The 19,196-nt window shown below is 51.1% G+C and overlaps 1 protein-coding gene across 2 annotated transcripts; it reads right to left on the bottom strand.

Annotated features, from left to right (window-relative positions):
• Positions 1 to 119: 119 nt before the first annotated feature.
• Positions 120 to 18,746, bottom strand: NEMF (nuclear export mediator factor). 2 transcript variants are annotated; one of them, XM_041458473.1, is made up of 33 exons: positions 18,574 to 18,746; positions 17,706 to 17,774; positions 17,246 to 17,348; positions 15,719 to 15,844; positions 15,497 to 15,645; positions 14,323 to 14,390; positions 13,314 to 13,400; positions 12,574 to 12,650; positions 12,085 to 12,155; positions 11,916 to 11,991; positions 10,640 to 10,702; positions 10,376 to 10,453; positions 9,877 to 10,085; positions 9,272 to 9,457; positions 8,902 to 8,965; positions 8,372 to 8,460; positions 7,679 to 7,782; positions 7,276 to 7,338; positions 7,033 to 7,145; positions 6,085 to 6,142; positions 5,696 to 5,754; positions 5,155 to 5,275; positions 4,464 to 4,776; positions 3,939 to 3,981; positions 3,807 to 3,856; positions 3,189 to 3,336; positions 2,840 to 2,917; positions 2,575 to 2,766; positions 1,950 to 1,982; positions 1,213 to 1,319; positions 1,088 to 1,131; positions 916 to 995; positions 120 to 371 (listed from the first exon to the last, which is right to left on the bottom strand). In XM_041458473.1, exons 1-33 carry the CDS (start codon positions 18,630 to 18,632, stop codon positions 294 to 296), a joined length of 3,258 nt encoding a protein of 1,085 aa, XP_041314407.1. In that variant the 5' UTR covers positions 18,633 to 18,746; the 3' UTR covers positions 120 to 293. The 2 variants fall into 2 exon arrangements, with proteins under 2 accessions (XP_041314407.1, XP_041314408.1); XM_041458474.1 differs by lacking the exon at positions 17,706 to 17,774.
• Between the last annotated feature and the right edge of the window lie 450 nt (positions 18,747 to 19,196).

The following is a 19,196-nucleotide window of genomic DNA, read 5'->3' as shown; positions in this document are numbered from 1 at the left end:
TGCCCTCCTGGAGGCTGTGGGATTGAACACCCTGGAGTTTTCCTGCCCCAAATTCCAGAGCCTTGGCCCAGCAGTGGGGAACGAGCGCTCGAAGAGAGAAGCAGCAGCAGGGGAGGACATTCCTGACCAAATGCCAGCAATTTAATTCCATATTTATCTGCAATTTGTATCAGAGTCCAGCTAAACCAGCAGGAATGCAGGCCCTGGCTGCTGGAATTCAGTCCTGGTCGTGGGTCTGTGTCCGTCTGTCCCAGCTCCGGGTCCGGTCTGGGGCCAGAGCCCCCAGCATGGAATCACTTCCTCTTCATGTTCTGGAGGTGAGGTGCAGACACTTTCACCTTCCCAGGAATATTTCTTGACAGATCTGTGTCCTAGGGAACGTGGGAGAGGAGAAGGTGACCACAGCAGGAAAGCCTTGCTGGAGCACTGGGATGATCCTTGCCTTGGCCCTGGTGAGGACATCTCCACCCTCAACTCCCAGTGCAAGCTCCTGCCCCTGCTCCAGGAATTCCCACTCCCACACCCGGAGGGTTTCCTGGAGATGCTGCTTTTGTCAGACAGTGACACGGTGCAGAAACAGAAGGCCCAGTGCTCCCACTGAGGCTCAGTTTCTCATGGTCCTTCCCAGCCTGGGCAGCAGAGCTTTCCCAGAGGAGCTGGGGAGGGTCCAAGGCCAGCCTGGATGGGGCTTGGAGCAGCCTGGGCTAGTGGGAAGTGTCCCTGCCCATGGATTTTTAAGATCCTTTACACCCTAAACCACTGCAGGACTCTCTGACCTCCCCCAGGAGTACAGACAAACTCCACTGCTACAAAAACCCAGCAGCACACTCAGTTTTGGCAGCATTTCCTCCCAAAATGGCAGCTGTGGCCATTCTGCTGTGCTTTGCAGAGGAGACACTGCAGAGCCAGCCTCACCTTCACGCTGCGGAACAGGTCCTTCTCTCGTGCACTGGCTTCTTTGGACTGCATGAAATTGTGCAAGGCAATCTTGGCAGCTGGGAAAACACAGGGAAGAGTGAAACAGCTGGAAACCCACACTGCCTTCAGCAGGCAGAGCTCAGGAAAGGAGTCAGCTCTCACACCATACCTTTGCCCTTCTTCTGGGTGCCCGGGGTGAGCTTGACTTTGTACCTGCCCAAAGGAAAGGGATAAAGGTATAAAGTGAATGACACAAACTCACCACGTGCCCTCCCAGGAAGGTGCTGCACTCACTTGTAGTTGGTCATGGCTGTGTAGGGAGCACAGATGGGGACAGCAAAGAGCAGGATGTCCTCGGGGTGGGGCTGCCCCGTCAGGGAGTCCAGCAGGGCCTCGCTCTCCTGGGACACAAAGAGCTCCACTGGGGCCTGGCCCTGTGCTCAGCCCTGCCTGGAGTCACGGGGCAGGAGGTGGCAACGGGCAGCCCTGAAGGACCCTTCCAAGCAGAGCATTCCATGGTTCCATGAGCATGGAACTGGCAGGGAATTCCCAAGCCAGGATTTGTGACTGATCTGTTTCATCACTACAATCACATCCTTGGCTGGATCTTGGTTTTGGGCCAAGGGTCACCCAAAGCTTCCCCAGCAGACACCGTTATCCTCCTCCATGGAGGAACTTAAAGGAATTCACCTATTCCCAGCCCTGGGCAACACCCACAGCCTGTAATTACACAAAAGTAATTACAGAAAAGTTTTACATTTTACATGTAAACAAACTTCTAAAGTAAAGAACCTGCGCTGCTCACTGTGTCATCCTCCAGCCCAGAGCCACCAAGGCAAAACCAAGGGCAAACATCCTTGGAGCCAGCTCTGGGTTTATGGGGATGTGGAGATGAGCAGGGCAGGCAGAAAAGGAGGTTAATTTTTAAAATACAATTAAGGTGGGTTCAAACAGTCCTGGAGGGCTCCCACATGTCCCAGTCCCAGCAGGAGCACAGCCCCACCTCAGCCCTTACAGAACTGAGCATTTACCTCCAGTCCTGGCTGCTCCTGGTCCTGCTCCTCCTGCACACACAAACAAGGACACATCAGGCCTGCAGAAACCACAGCAGCTTCTGCCTCCCCTGTCCCCAAGAAATTCTTTAATCAGCAGGCCCAGAAATGCCCATTCTCCCTGCAGAGAGAACTGAGCTCCTTGCACAACCAAGGTGAGAGCAGCCCTCTGCCCGTGGGTGGGAGGGTGGAGTGTTTCTTTCCAACCTCTAATTTGCCTGGCACACGCCGAGCTGGGAGGAGGAGATGGGGCTCAGAGATAGCAAATCCCAGCGCCAGGGCTGGGAGCTCGGTCCCACCTGCCTGAGGGGGAGGTGCTGGGGGAACGGGAGCCTCGGGACTGCTCCGAGCCCAGTCCTGGCTGTGCTGGGAAAGGATGAGCACGGATTGCTGCAGGGCTTTGGGCTGCCCTGGGATCCAGTGGGCTCCCTGAGCACTGGCAGCTAACACAGAGCTCTCCACAGTGCCCAAAATCCAAGGGGAGCTGCTCAGCCTCCCAGGAGCCACGAAAGCCCCAGCAAGGGACAGACACATGGACAAGTGAGGAGAGAGCTGCTCACCTTCTCACCCTGTTCCTCCTCCACCTTGCCATCCCACTCCTCACCTTGTCCTCCTGCAGCTCATCCAGGGCTGGCTCCTGTGCCTCGTGCAGCACAATTCCTGCTGGGAGGGTCTCCTTGCCCCCTCCTGCTGCACGAACGGGTTTGGGTTTCTGCTGCTGCTTCTTTGCTGCCTCTTCTTTTGTCTTCCCCTTCTTGCCTTTTTTCCCTTTGTCCTCCCTGTTGGAGCCTGCAGACTGTGGTGACACAGGTGGTCAGGGCTGGTGACCAGAGCCACCACACCCCAGGGAAGGGACAACTCCCCCTCACCCCCAGCAGCTTCATGATGAGCTCCCGGTCCTCCTCGTCCTGGTCCCTGTACTTCTCCTTCATCTTCTTCATTTTACTCTGCAGCAGGAAACACCAACAGCTTCAGAAATGACAACTTTTAGCAGAGTATTGCAAACACAGATGCTCTTTCCTTCCCAGTATCCCAAACTTTCAGAGCAGTTCACCAGTAAGCAAGGCACTGGTTCCAGTGAGCTCTGTGCTAACCCCCAGCACCATCACGAGAGACCCCTCAAAGCACCACCAAAGCAGCCATGGATCCCAAACCCTGGGATTGCTCTCCATGTTTCCATGCCAACAGCTCAGCCCAGGTTCCCCTGGTCCTGCCCACCTTCTGGCCCCGCTTGATGGGCTGGGGGGCTGGAGCTGCCTTGGGGCAGTTGGGAGCAGCCACAGGTTGGGTCTCTGTCTCCTTCTGCTTCTCTTCAGACAGCTCCGAGTTCTCAGAGTTGTTCTGCTGCTTCTTTTTCTTCATTTCTCTAAGGAGAACAGTCACAACACCCTCATTTGTTGTGGTGAGAGAAGCTGCTGCTCTCCTGACAGCATTCCCACCCTGCTTCCCAGCCACAGGGACCCAGAGGAACACTGGAAACAGCCCCTCCTCAGCAAAACCTCTCCATCCCACCAGTTCTGTGTTCCCAGCCAGCATTCCCAAAGGACAAGAGCAGCACCTCACCTTGGAAATGCAGGATGGACAATGGGCATAGACTGGGGTGGGTACAGATGTGCCCAGGACATGGGGAGGGAATGGGGAAGAAGCATTTGTCCAGAGCAGCTGGGGCTGCCCCTGGATCCCTGGAAGTGCCCAAGGCCAGGCTGGACAGGCCTTGGAGCAGCCTGGGACAGTGGAAGGTGTCCCTGCCATGGCAGGGGTGGAATGGGATGGGATTTAAGGTCCCTTCCAACCCAAACCATCCTGGGATCCCCTGGAACACCCACTGGCTCTCACCTCCTCTCCTTGGCAGAGAGATGCCTCCGGCCCTGGGCCCTGCTGTCGCTCTGAGGAGGGAAAGGCAGCTCAGGGCAGGTCCTGCCCAGCAGCTCCCACTGCCCTGGGCACCCACTGGAGCTGGGACCTTACCAAGCTGGGCTCTTCCTCTTTGGGGATGATTTTCTGCAGGGATCTGTGGGGAGAAGGAAAAGGAGCTCATCAGCAGATGGAGGGCAGCTCACCATGGACACGCCAACCACAGCCCAAATTCAGCAGCCTGGTTCTAACTTTCAGCTTTCCAGAGCTTGGCAATCTCAGCTTTGGTGACTGGAAAAGGCAGGAACACTGGATTCACTTTAGAAAACAATCTCAGCTTTCTGCCAGCTCCTCTCACACACACACAAGCACCAAACACAGCCTGGGCACCGAGGGAGCCCCAGAGTTCAGCTTCCCATGAGCCTCACCCATCCCTGCTCCTTGCACCCTCTAAGGAGTCCCAGGGACAAGAGGGAGCCGAGCTCATCCCACAGCCTCGGCAGAGCAGAGGCAGCTCAGGGCTCAGTTTCCAGCATTCCCATTGCTGAGCATGGAAGGAAGGGATGGCAATGCATCCCAGCCTTGTCCTGGCAGTGTTTTAGGGGACCCTCAGGTGCCCCCAGCTGCTGCTTCTCTCACCTCTGGGGCTGAAGGTGTGACAGGTCGATGGTGGTGTCTGGATAATTCACCTCTTCCTCCTTCACTTCCCTCTTGAGCTCTGGATGCTCCTCCTCAGAGTCTCCATCCTCCTCCTCCGAGTCAGCCTCTGGAGCAGGAGAGTTCCCTCCTCCCTGCTCAGCACTGCTCTCCTCTCGGGTGCTCTCAGCTGTGGCTTCCACATCCTCTGGAGCTTCCACATCCTCTGGAGCTTCCTCAGCCCCCGGAGCTGCCTCAGCCTCTGGAGCTGCCTCAGCCTCGGCTTTTTCCTCCTCACTGCTGCTGTCTCCTCCATCTGGGGCATCCAGGGCAGGAAAACACAGGAATACCAGGATCCATCATCCCAGGATGGTTTGGGTTGGAAGGGACATTAAAGATCAGCCAGTGCCACCCCTGCCATGTGCAGGGACACCTTCCACTGTCCCAGGCTGCTCCAAGCCCTGTCCAGCCTGGCCTTGGGCACTGCCAGGGATCCAGGGGCAGCCACAGCTGCTCTGGGCACCCTGGGCCAGGGCCTGCCCACACTCCCAGCCAGGAACTCCTTCCCAATATCCCATCCATCCCTGCCCTGTGTCAGTGTGAAACTATTCCCCTTTGTCCTATCAGTGATCCAAACTCTGGGATCACCCAGAGCCTGAGGGATCCCCCAGCAGCCCCCAGTGCCCCCCTGTACCTAAAAGCTCCACCTCCTCAGCCAGCAGCTCACTGGCACTGCTGGAAACCGTGTCCAGCTCCTCCTCCTGGACTCTGACCTTCCTCTCCTCCCGGTGCCTCCAGACACAGCTCTCATCCACCTGAAAACGAGGAGCCTCTGGGTCAGGCCTGGTGATGCTCACACAACACCTCACTCAGCTTTTCCTTCCCTTTTTAACACTTCTTGCCATCACAAGGCAAGAAAATTAAACCAGACCCAAGTGTGGCAAGCCCAGAAGTCAGGGTGACACACAGGAATGTTCAGATTCCAAACAGAGCTGGGGGAACAGCCCTGGCAGAGGCTGTTCTCTTAGAGTCTGTTTGGAATGCAGACAGAGCACACTGGGCTGAGATGGAAATGAAAGCAGAGCCATTATCAGCAAGAAGCTCTTTATGGGATTTTTCCCAGTGGGAAAAGAAGTAATTGGGAATACTCTGATAAGCAAGATGCAGAAAATAAACCTCCTGCAGCTCAAAGCAAATTACAAAAGCCAGCAGGAGCTGCATGGGAAAAGCTGTACCTTAAACAAGAAGCTGAAGCCCATCATCAGATAGGAAGGTGGAAGGAAATTCTTTTTCCCTGAAAAACAAAGGGAGAGTCTCATGAGGAGCTTTAGCAGCCATGCTGCAGGATGTACTTCCAAAATTCACTTTTATTAGAGGCTTTAGGCTACCAAAAAATTACACTGGGGCTTTTTTATCTCTGGGATGAGAACAGGAGAGCTCAAAAGCAGCTGAGTTAATGAACTTCTGCCCAGGGCTCAGCTCAAACTGCTGCTGCAGCTGCCTGATACTCAGACTAAGCCATTCCCAACAGACTTCTGGGAGAAGAGTGGGATCTGCTGCCACTGCAGGACAGCCCAGCACCTGTGGGAAAACATCCCATTGCCACTGCTCCCTTGTGCCTCACCTCGGATCATGAAGCTGCCAGTAGTGAGATATTCTCCCGTGGGGGCAGTTTTAGAAACCTAAAAGAAAACCACAAAAAACTGTAAAAAATCTCTGTGACAGAAGGCCAACATCAGGTGACAACAGCACTAAGAGAAAAACTGGCTCAACAGGAGCTGAACTCCTGGGAACAGCTCTGCAGGATTCCATATCCAAGGGGCTCTTCCTCTCCTTAGCAGGGAATTTTCCTAAGGGATGTTTCAATCCAATCACACACTACCAGCACTGTGTTTTAGGAGTCCTGGGTGAGTAACTCAGGAAATAAACCCAGGATTTACTCAGGAGCATTCAGGGAATGATGCCTTGTGCAGGCTGCCCTAGAGCAGAGGCTGGATGGAGTTCCAGAATAAAGCAGGGATTGATTCCAAGGATCTCCTCCATGGATGCCCCTTGGGCAGCACAAGAGCCCAGCCAGGGCTGCAGCCAAGATGGTCCGAAATGGTCCCAAAATGCACGAGCGCTCCCGGGGTCTCTCCCTGGGATCAGCTCTGCTCCATGTGCACATTGCAGTTCAGTGTCCAATTCCAGCTCAGCCCCTGCACTCCCATCCTGCTTGTTTTTCTCTCTGCAGCCCACGGGGTTTGTGCTCCTGGGCTGAGATTTGGATCATTTGTCCTTGGTGCCCAGCTGGAGCAGGAATTGTTTTGTCTCCCTGCTCTGTGCAGAAAGCTCAGAACTACACACCATCAGAACCATGCCCTGATGTGAAGCACAGCCCCACACACTAAAGCAGCACAGAACGTGAAAAATATAAAAGCTAAACCTGAGGCATCAACAAAACCACCACAACTTTGGTGTGATCTCCAGACCCTCACACAGAAGTTTGATCCACACCCGTGGGCTCCTGTCTGGGGTCACATCCCAGCTCCCTGGGGTGCAGTGCCTGGAGAGCTGCAGCTGATGTGCTCACCTGGCTGTGGGACACCCACCAGGCGCTGGTGACCACGCGGGCGTCCCAGGCAGCGCTGTAGCACAGGGCCATGGTCCCCGCCTCCGTCAGCGTCCGCGGCGGGATGGGCTCACCTGGGAACACCCAGCACACCAGCAGCCATCAAATCCTGCCCTGACCCAGCCTGGGAGCTTCCCAGGAAGGACTGGTACCCATCCCAAGGGAAGGCAATGCCAGCTCCTGTCCCCAGGGCTCCACAGGTACCTGAGGGGTTCTTGATGACGCAGCTGGTGGCTCCGTGCAGATCCGCGTGCACGTAGATGTCCCCTGGGAAACAGGAGACTTCCCTCAGATCCACACATCCCTGGAGCCAGGGAAGTCTCTAATGTTAGATGGAAATGCCTGGTCTGGCTGCAAGGGGCAGGGTGAGGACACAAAAGCCTTTCAGCCCATCCTCGGCCCAGGGAGATTCAGCTCCTCTGCTCCTGAGGGGAGCCCATCCAAGCTGCTCTTGCCCCATGGCACCAGAGGAACTCCCACCACCAAAATTCCCTTTGATCCAAGGCCCAGCTCAAGGACAAAGCAGAGGGACCTTCCCCTGTCACTCCTGGGCACTCACAGAAGTGGGAAGGAGGAGGAAACCCCCCCATGGCCTCCATGGGCTCACCTGGTTTGAGGTAGCGCTTCACGATCAGCTCGTTCTGCTGCTGATCCCTGCCAGCAATCACCAGGTAATTCTCAGAGCTGATGAACCACAGGAACTTCTCAAACCTGCCAAATTCCAGCAAATCCACAGTGTGAGTAACACCTGGAACTAACAGGACATTGCACAGGTGGTTTTTGATAAACTCAAAATATCCATCTTAGCACCTACAATTTATGAGACTGAAAATCTTTTTACTTCCATCCACAGGCCTGGGACATAAAACAAGAAATGGGGCAACCACAGCATCACTGGCAGGGAGATTTGGAGATGGAACAAAAAGCACAGCCCTCCTATTTATTTTTATTTTAATAATTAAAAGCTTTGATGTTTTGTTTCATCTGTTTGCTTTTTAAAGCACAGAAGCCCAGAATGGCTTGGAAGGGACCTTAAAGATGATCCAGTCCCCCTGGACCACCCCTGCCACTGTCCCAGGCTGCTCCAAGCCACGTCCAGCCTGGCCTTGGACACTTCCAGGGACGTGGCAGCCACAGCTGCTCTGGGCTGATGTCCCTGGGAACCATTCTGGGATTCTCTGACTCTTTAAGGAGTCTCCATGCAAAGTGCAGTGCTCAGAAATCCTAAAGAGCTCCACTCTAATCCAGGGTAGCTCCATCCTGCCAGGACATGAGAGAAGGATGATGGAGCTGTACTTGCCAATAGACCTTTCTGGCCTTCTGGATGGTGGTGACAGTCTGAACTTCCCTCAGGGTTTGCTTTGTCTTCTTCTCAGCTGATTTAAAAGCCTGTTTGGACAGAAAGCACCGTCACCATCCAGCAGGAATCACAGAATTCCCCACTGAACACTGGGAAAGTTGGTAGGAAATGGCTCTGGACTTGATCACAGTGCAGACTCCAGCCCTGCTCTGCACCCTGGAGAGCTGCTCCCTGAAATGATCAGCTCTTGCACTGGAAGGATTTCCACTGATTTTGCACTCTAAGTCCTGGTCTGCCAGTGTCTCCCCTGCTCTGAGTATTCCCAATGCCACTGGTGGAAAAGGAGGATCCATCAGGGGTCTGCAATCCTCCAGTGAGCTCCAAATATCAAGAATAAAACAACTCTGGGTGATTGTTTTTCCCTTTCATGTTTTGTTAGGGTTGCTCAGATCAGGCCAGCATTTCCCACTGAGCAGTGGCAGGGATTTTCCTTTTAAATATCTTCTAAAATCCAAGGGGGGAAAAAATACCTTTTCTGCAGCTTCCACTGTCTTCTGAGTTTTCTTGGCTGCATGTCTTTTGTGATCATAGTACCTGTGAAACACAAGTGTGTGTCCTGAAATCCCAGCAGATCCACTCCCTCATCCTTCTCCCACTCATCCCAGGCCTCTGCCTTTTGTTCCATGGGCAGAACTGGAAAACCCAACCAATGTGAGCCACAGAGCAGCTGCTCTGCACCAGGGAATTCCCATCCCAGAGCTCAGGACAGGCTGCTATTTCAATTTTTAATTCTTCTTTTTAACAAGATATCCCAAAACTCTTCTTCCTGCAATATTATCACCAACAACTGCACACCCAGATTTCTCCTACAAAAAACACACATTTACTAAAAAATCTTACTTTTTGGCATTGGCATAGGCAGACAAATTGAGATCAACATCAATCAATAAGGGTTTGTTTTTCTGAGGTTTCTTCAACTGTTTGGTTTTATTCTTTTTCTTTTTTCCTTTTGGTTCTTCTGTTTCTTCCTTCTCTACGTCAGCATCATCCTCCTCCTCTTCCTCTTCAGATAACACATAGGGGTTCCTAAAAACACATGAGATCATAAGACTGAGATAAGAGACTGGTTAATTTTTAATCCTTGGTGCAATGTGCTCTTAATTTAATTCTCTCAGAAGTTTAGAAATGGCCCAAGGAGCCTCCAAACCCTTCACACTGTGCAGACACAGGAAGCTTCATGTGCCAACCCTTTTTTGTCCTGGAGTCAGCCAAATTTGGGGGGGAAAAATAAAACAAAAGCAGAAGATAAAGAGCCCAACTTTTCCAATCCAAGGAACTGACTGAAAGCAAGTTTATTCTATAAACTGCCATTTCTGAAAGCGAGGTAACCAAAAATTCACAGATGAACTCTGCCATGTCCCAGCTTTTATACCAAAACTTCTGGCTACAAAAAAGCAATTTTGGGGTATTTTAAAATCCCTAAGCTCCTGATGCAGCACACTCACCTCAGCAGCATGGTGATGTGGTTTGTCTGCAGCTTTAACTCTTTGATTGCCGTGGCCACGGGGTCCCCCTGGGCCTGGGCCTCCTTGACGATGGCCCTGATCTCGGTCCAGTCGATCTGGTTGGCCAAGGCGCTGCGGACCACCTGGATGGCCCTGTCCACCACCTCCAGGTTCATCTCTATCAGCTCCCCCTTCAGCTGATCAGCTTCCTTGGGGAAAGGAGGAGCTTGGAGCCAGCGCAGCCAAACACGTGCTCAGCAGCAGTTGTTACAAGAATGGAAGCAGCGGTGAAGAAATCCAAGGATGGATTGAAGTGGTGGCACAGGAGAAGATCCAACTCCAGTGCTGCCAATCCCTGGAAGTGCCCCAGGCCAGGCTGGAGCTACCTGGGGTAGTGGAAGGTGTCCCTGCCCGTGGGATTGAAGTTCCCTCCCAACCAAACCATCCCATGGTGATGTGATTAAGCACTTTTTAAATTAAAACCCAAAATCTGTCTTACCTGAGCCTGCTGGAGAGCTTCCAGTCTGTGCTCATGGTCCTTACGGACATTTTCAAGTTTCTTCAATGCTTGTTTTTCCTTTTAAATACAAGATGGCAAAAAAATATAAATATTTTATATAAAAATATATTTCTATTTGTATATAATCTTGCAGTGATTACCTGATGCCATTACCAAATGGCATCAGGTAATCACTGCAAGAAGCAAGAGAATCCTCTGGAAATGTGGAGCCATCCCAGCTGCCCAGGCTGGATGAGGACACACCTGCTGCAAGGCCTTCAGATCAATCTTCTGCCCCTCCAGCTTGGAGTAGAACTCATCTGTAGCCTGCAGGAGAGAGTCAGGTTGGAGAACCCCCAGGCTGGCCTGACTCAGAGCAGGCACAGGAGGGTCCCTGCAGAGAGGGGGCTGCAAAGCACTGAAAGAGGTGACAGAGGCTGAGACAACCTCCAGGAGCTTTCCCCATTTCCCTTCCCATGGGAGGAGTCCAGCAGGACACTCAGGGCTGAGTCTCACTGCAAACACAGCAGGAAAACAGTGGCCAAGCAATGGCTCATCTTTTTGCTAAGAAATGATGGAAAAGCTGCTTTGGTTCAGATTAAATGGTTGCAAAGGCAGATCTGTCTGCCCTGAATCCCTGCTGCTCCACTGGGTCAGTTAAAAAAGCACAAAACCCAGAGTGCCTAAGAACTGCTCCAGCTGTGCTTAAAGCACAAGATGAGGAAGGTTGTTTAGATCATCAGAGGGACTGGGGACAAGGCATGGAGGGACAGGACACAGGGAATGGTTTCACTGCCAGAGGGCAGGGATGGATGGGACATTGGGAACTGGGAATTGCTGGCTGGGCTGGAATTGCCAGAGCAGCTGTGGCTGCCCCTGGATCCCTGGCAGTGCCCAAGGCCAGGTTGGATGGGGCTTGGAGCAGCCTGGGACAGTGGCAGGTGTCCCTGCCATGGCAGGGGGGGCTCTGGGGGGGGTCTGAGTCCCTTCCAGCCCAAACCATTCTGGAGTTCTGTGATCAGTGAGGGACATGACAGAAATTGAGGCAGGAAGCAGGGCAGGAGCGTGCAGTGGGAATTCTGGAGATCAAGGTCAAGAACAAGAGGCCAACTAACGACTCCAGATGTTAATGAGTCGAGGAGCAGAAAGGACAATGCCCAAGGAAGCCCCAGTAAGAGCCCTGAGGCTTTCAGAGCAAGAACAGGAAAAGTGTAAATGTGATGTCTGCCACAGTTATTAACTCCAGAGACAACTCAGATTCCAGCTCTCCAGAACAAAACATCTGGGACTCTCTGACTGGAAGCTTCCACCTGCCTCACAGGTTCCACACTGCAGGATGAGCTCAGGAGCCAGCACTGCCCAGCTGCAGCCCAAACCCCTGCTGGGGTTGGCTTTTTCTCATCCAACATTCATCCATAAAATGATTCATCCCTTCCAAGGTCTCTGTGTTCATTAACAGCCCCTGCACTATGTTTTAATTACTCTTTTTAGCAGCAGTCAATTCAAGCACCCAAGTACAGCATCAGCAAAAGCACTGTACCTTATTGAATGAGTCAAATTCCAAGTAGGGACATTTTGAATGTTGAGAAAACAAGAAAGGATGAAATTCCTCATATCTGTAAAATACACATTTGATATTATCACCTGAAAACTAATTTCTGTTATGCAGACTAGTAGAAAGAAAGGGAAAAAATACTTCAAATATTTACGTGTAGATATCTTCTGCTGGTTTATCTGGTTCCAGACTTGGCTTTTTCTCCCTTTTCTGGATAACATAACCCTGAAAGAAAACAAAAATATCATTTGTCTGTGGAAAGGTTTAGGTAGCAATAAATAATTCCAGCAGGGAACATCGTGCCTGACCCCACTGTCTTGTTTTGACTCCAGTTTCTTCTGGACAAAGAAGTGAACTTCTTCCAGCCCTCAGGACTATCCCATAAATGCAGAGTGTCTGTGCAGGATTTATTACAGAACCTATTAAATCCCAAGTGCAAATCTCCCAGGATCCACCCAATCTGCCTGTGCATTATTTAATTGCTGCCCAGCTTGTGGAAAGAAAGCAATTTTTATTCCACATCAGCACCTGACACCCAGGAATAAAATCCAGAGCTGGGAACAGCAGGAATTGGGAATTCCACCAAGGGCTTGCCACCTTAACTCTGCAATTCCAAATCATTGATAACCCACCCCAGACCCACCTTTCCACTGAAGTTGTCAGTGAGGGCCATGTATTCCTCTGCTTTCTCTAGAGCTGAAAGAACCTTTTCAAGGTTTTCTGAAGAGAAAACAGCAGAAATATTTCATCCCTGCAATTACTGCTCATTTTAAACAGAAGTCTAAGTTTACATCTGGGAAACTTTTAAAATAAAAATTTATTTAGATGCTTTTAGCACATAATTATTCAAGTTTCAGGAGGAAAAAAAGACCCCACAAATGCCAGCACTTTATGAAATTAAAGCATAACCCAGAAGCTGTGAGAAGTTATTTTTTTACTGCACCATCATGCAGTAGGAAGGAAAAAATCCTCTGGATTTATGGCAAATATAAAACACATGAGGAAAATAAGACTGCAAGAAAATATTTTCTGATTTTATTACCAAAATCTTTAATTTCCCAATAAATGTAAAGCTGCTACGTTACCAAATTCCCAATGTTTGCTACAAATAAAGACTTGGATATTAAATTCTTCTTGTCAAACAACCAGAACTCACCTCATGGGTGAGGTGATGTCAGAATAAAATCATTTAGACTACAGAACAATCTGACATTTTATCTCCAATTTATGCACAAATCAACAATTTTAATGCAAACAAGGGTAGTCCCCAAGCTAAACACATTAAAAAATAAAACCACATGGTTCACTCATCTCCTTGGGAAAAAACCACTGCAGAGACATAAAATTCCCCATATTTGTGGCCCAGCCTTTAAAATATTACACCTTTATTTTCCAGCTGTTGATCTATTTTGACAGCTCCAGAAAATCCAGCTTCTATAAGGCAGTGCTCGATGAGAGTGGCCCCATAAGCTGTTAAAAAAAGAAATAGTGAAGGATCATCTGTAGAAAATATTCACAGTTTGCATTTAAAAAAACAAACAAACAAACAACAAAACTGACACAAGAGTGTGAGAAGAGTGAGAAGCACCAAAAACCAGGGAAGAGGCAGGAGGGATGGGTGGGTAAGGAGGAGGGGGTGAGAAAAAGCCAAAATTGCCACAAAGGGAAGAATGGTGGGGATTTTAGAGTGGAGCAGCTGTGCCTGGTAACTGGATCTGTAACACCACGTGAGGCCAAGGTTTCCTACATGACAGGATCAGAAAAAAACCAAATCCCAGCAGGGATACAGCACAACTGGGATCAGAGGGGACAGTAATTAGCAATTATACATCATCATCATCATCATCATTATTATTTAGAAATTATTTAAGAGAGCAGGGTAGAGAAAGAGAGAGAAAAGGGTGGTGAAAAAGAGAATCAAGAGATGGGACAAGTCATGCTCAGGTGTGATTTGAGCTGCTCAGGAAATTCTCTGCTTGAGCAGCTTTGGCAGGTCAGGAGGAAAACCAATTTTGTTCTGATGACCTCAGACATGACAAAATTGGTTCTGTGCTCAGGAAAACCTGACTTTACACTTACAGCTCCTGATGGTGCAAAATGCCCCAAGGCAGAGCTGCAGCAGAGCCACTGCCAGGGCTCATCACTGCTGCACCATGGGCAGGCTCAGCTCTGTGCAGAGGCCTTGGAATCACTAAATCCCTGTTTTCCAGGGCAGCCTGGGAGGATGGAAGGTGCCCCTGCCCAAGGCAGGGGGTGAAATGAGATGGGTTTTAAGGTTCCTTCCAATCCAAAGCACTCCAGGGTTCTGGGATAAGTTATCCAAATTTTCCAGCATGACACAGCACACACTGAGTGACCTCATTCCATCTCCTGACCAAGGGCAATCACTTACGAAGGAGTGGGTTGAGAACCCTCTTCAGCTGCTCCCCTTTGGGTGCATTTGATATGATTTCAGTTAACCTGCAGGAGAAAATAAAAACTTGCAATTCCGTCTGTTGTTTTAAAACAACACTGCATTGCTTAGAAGCTACAAAACATTTCCAGCCTTAAAAAATGAAATTAAAAATGGCCTGTAATAAACTACCCAAAGATTTTCACAGCTCTGACAATTTGGGTTTGTCCCAATAAATACACCATTTATGAGCTCTGAAATTCATGGGGATTTCTGAAAGAGTTTTGAATGAGTTAGAGATGGGATCTCTGAGGTTTTTAGAGGATGCTGTTTATTTTCTTATCTTCTGCACAGGCAGGAAGGGTGAGTTCAGCTCACATCTTCACTGCATGGCTCAGAAGGTCACAAGACCCTCAGTTACAAGACTTTTTAGGGATTTATTCCCCAATAAAACACTGCCCACAAGGATATTTTCATTTTTAACCCAACCCTTAAATATTTCATCTTATGGAGCCATGCTACAGTGTGAGCTTTCTTAGCCACTCATGTTATGGCACACAAACCCACAGTGCTGCATCCTAAACTCCTTCTTCACCTCTGGAACTACTTTTATTTCTATATCTTAAACTCTAAAACTCTAAACTTTCCTTTCCTTAGCTCAACATGTCTCTGCTTTAGACTCTAAATCCACCTTCTCACTTCTGGCACCTCAGTTGGGAGCCTTTTCCAAGGTCTCAGATCAAATCCTGGGTTTGATTCTGAGCTTTGGCTCACGGGCCCAAAGTTCTGAGAGTTCCCTGCATTTCAGATTCCAACAGAAATTGAAATTACCTGTCCAAGGTGGGCAGGGGCACAGCAGCTTTGGCACTGGCCACAATAAATACACCAAATATGAGCTCTGAAATTGAGATTACCTGTCCAAGGTGGGCAGAGGCACAGCAGCTTTGGCACTGGCCACAATAAATCACCAACTATGAGCTCTGGGATTGGAATTACCTATCCAGGGTAATTATTCCTGGACAGGAATTACCTGTCCAGGGGCACAGCAGCTTTGGCACTGGGCACCAAATATGAGCTCTGGGATTGGAATTACCTGTCCAAGGTGGGCAGGGGCACAGCAGCTTTGGCACTGGCCACAATAAATCACCAACTATGAGCTCTGGGATTGAATTACCTGTCCAAGGTGGGCAGGGGCACAGCAGCTTTGGCACTCTCCACCGGGTACCGCTCCCGCACCGCGAACCTGACGTCGTCGGCCTCGTCCGTGCGGAACCTCAGGATGTTGAGGATCAGGTACTCGTGGTCGGTGAGGACGACGTTGCCCTGCGAGCACGGGGACCCTGAGCGAGGCCGGCGCGGTGTCCCTGCCCCGGGGACGCCGGCAGCCGCGGCTCACCCTGTCGTAGAGCTCCAGGATCAGGTGGTAGGCGGCCTGCTCGCTGCCGAACTGCAGGTCCACGATGCGGTCCACGCCCAGCTGCCTCACGCTCACCAGCCTCCGCGTCCTCAGGTGCTTCCGGCACTGCAGGGGAGGCCTCAAGTTCGAGCTTTTATGTTTTTCAGATCGCTGCTGCTGCTGCCTCAGGGGGTGACTCTAAAAGTCAGCTGGCAGCTGCTGCTCCCTCCTGTTTTGTGCAGATGAGACAATTCCTCTCTAGGCCTGAAACTCAAGGACGCCTCACTGGCTCAGGCACCGAAAAATGTAACCAACAGTGAATTAATCAGGGGGGTTTCGTTGACTAATATTGTTCTTTTTTTTTGGTTTTTTGTGCTGGTGAATGTTTTGCCTGTGAAATAAACAGTTTTTTCCACTTTTCTCCAAGGAAGTATTTTTCCTGAGCCAGTTGGGGGAGGAGCCAATTGAATCTGCTTTCTAGAGAAACCTATTGGGAGGTTCTCTCCCAAATTTGCTCTAAACCAGGACAAGGGGCAAACTTTGGAGTAAGTGACTTCATTACTTGAAGTTATAATTGGACAATTAACCTCTGATATGCAAATAAACCAAACTTTCATCTGTCTGAAAAACTTGTCTGGGTGTGGCCTCAGCAAGACTCCTGCATGCTCAAGGTGTGCACTTCAAAGACTTTCCACTAAATAATCACCTTTATCCATTAACTCTATCTAGCCTGTGTTCTAGGCAGCCTTTCCAGGCATCAGAGGGGTGGGAAAAATGTCTGGGAAACATCTGAAAACACCTGGGAATGGCTTGGCTACAGAGCCCTCCTGTGGCAGGAACCACTTCCCATTTAACTCAAATATCACAAGAGTGAAAATGTTGGTGCTCACCACAGTAACACCTTCATTTTTATAATTGTAAATAAAATTGAGCCCAATTCTTAACATTAACACATTTTTTCCATATTGTTTGTTTAGCTCAAGGGAGCAGCTGCTTCAAATTCTAAGAGTTTTATAAAGAGAACTGAGATTATTCCTGCATCCATCTCTGCTGTGGAAAGCCACCCTGGAGAATCTCTGCTGAGCCACTTCTGGCTGCACCCAGAGGATAACCAGATCCATGGGACTCATCCCAGGCTGTATCCCCATGGATGCACCTGCAGGAGCCCAGCCTAAGAGCCTGGAGCAAGGCCTGAACCCCTGAACAGAGGACTCTGGAGCACAGGGTGCTGCATCCAGCAACTGAAAATTCACACAATCCAACTGGAATGACAAGGACTTTACTGGAGCAACATTCCGGAAGGAATTTATAAATCAAGTTTATAAAAGGTTTTTATAAATTTGAATATTCCCTGTTTTGGGCACTGAACATCAGTGATGTGACCCCAAGCCCACGTTTGCTCTTCCCTTGTCCTCAGCCACCTGCAGGACCAGGATTCACTGGGAAAACCGTTCCCTAATTTCCTGCCTCCAAGGACAGAAGGTGACCACTCCTTCCTTTCTAGAACACGAGCCCTGCTGAGCTCACCTTCATGGCAAAGCTGGATGGCATCATGTTCTTTGGCCACTCAAACTCCGTCAGGTGGATGCGGATCCCGGATTCCAGCAGCAGCGTGGCCTTGCACTCTGGCCTGGGGGAAAACAGAGCAGCTGCACCCCAAAATGCCCAGCTGCACCCCAAAATGCCCAGCTGCACCCCAAAATGCCCAGCTGCACCCCAAAATGCCCAGCACCCCCTCCACACGAGGACATTCTGGGATCCCAGGTGGCACAGGAGCAGCCACCCCACCACCCGCCCATCTGCAGAGGGTTTTCTGCAGCGTTTCCAGTTTCCTTAGAACTTCCTGGGTAAAAATTACTGCATTTTACCAAAAACCAGCAGAATTTCACTGAAAACAAGTCCGAAATTACTGCAGACAATTTTAAAAATCTGGTTTTCACACAGCACTCCTAAAGAATTTGTAAATAAAGGCATTTAAAGCTCTTACTTTTGCAGGCGAATGAGATAGGTCTTGTTATCCACATCATAAACATTGTTCACTCTCATTCCCAACAAGCTGCCAAAAGGAAAACAAGGAATGCTTTGGAGAATCCAAAGCACAACTGGCTGGAAAAATCCCAGTGGCAATTAAAGTAAGCAGAAGGGCAAGTTATGATAAATTACCAAGTTATAAAAATTACCAAGCTATGATAAATTACCAAGTTATATAAATTACCAAGCTATGATAAATTACCAAGGAGTAACCAAAAGGGCAGCAAAGGAAGATTAATGGAAAGAGCTGGAAGCAACAACCATGGAGAGATGGAGAAACTGCTCTTAAGAGACAACAATTAAGAGAGGGAGAAAATTAGATGGAGAAATTTATATTAATGAATGAAATGGAGAAAGCTGCCAGTTCCTGCCCGTGCTCCCCTTTGTGGCAGGGATGTAAAATGAACTGGTGATACTGGAGCTCCTGGCCAGCACAGGGCACCAGTAATCCCAGTATGGGCACTGAACCGGCCTGGGGGCATCAGTCACTCCCTTCAGAGCAGGGCTGGACACCAGGGATGTGTCAGAGCTCTAAAGGGATGTGAGGGAAACTGGGAATGTTCCCCTGGAGAGGAGAAGGTTCCAGGGAGAGCGGCAGCGGCGCTGAGCGGGTTCTGTGCTGAGGGGCAGAGCTGTCACACGATGGAGCAGCAGAGCCCCCGCAGCCCTGAGACTACGGCGGGGCGGGAACACCGGGACCAGGACCACGGAGAAGAGGGAGGAGCGGGGACAGAACCAGGACCGGGACCGGGACCCGGGCAGGACCAGGTCCCACCGGGCCGGGCGCCGCTCCCCGGGGCTGGAGGGGCAGGGAGTGCCGGTACCTCTGCCGCAGCTCGGCGAGCACGGCGCGGATGTCGACGGTGCTGAAGCGGGACTTCATGGCGCCGGCGCCGCCCGCCGAGACCCACAGGGACCCCGGCCCGCGGCCCCTCCGCGATCCCGGCCCGCGGCCCCTCCGCGATCCCGGCTCCCGGCCCCTCACGGCTCCCGCTCCCTCACGGCCGCCCCGCGCCTGCGCCCACGGGCGCTACGGGTCGCGCCCGGCGCCAATCCCCGGCGCTCCGCGGCCGCGCATGGGCTGAGCCGGGCGGGGCGGTGCCGCGCGCGACCAGCAGGAGGCGCTGTGAGCGCGGGGGCGCTGAGGGGGCGCGCGGCGAGGGGGGCCCGGCGGTGACAGAAAACGGTCCAGGAATGATAAAAAAGACTCCGGGAGTGACAAAAAAGACTCCGGCGGTGACAAAAAAGGGTCTGTGTATGATCCCGGGAGAGGCGGCGAAAGGAGGAGCAAAAGGGGCGCGAGAGGGTCCCGTGTGTGGGGAAAGGATCCCGCGGGTGTGGAGGGCACGAAAGGGCCCCGCTCTCCCTGTGCCGAGCACGGCAAAGGAGCCCAGGTGTGTCCGTGTGCGGCAGCAGAGGGATCCGCGGGACCCCTGTCGTGAGTGTT

Source organism: Pyrgilauda ruficollis, unplaced genomic scaffold (assembly GCF_017590135.1).
Source record: "Pyrgilauda ruficollis isolate IOZ18807 unplaced genomic scaffold, ASM1759013v1 scaffold129, whole genome shotgun sequence".
Lineage (NCBI taxonomy): Eukaryota > Metazoa > Chordata > Aves > Passeriformes > Passeridae > Pyrgilauda > Pyrgilauda ruficollis.
The sequence above is the reverse complement of the archived record's forward strand: the minus strand, read 5'-3'. Positions and strand labels throughout refer to the sequence as shown.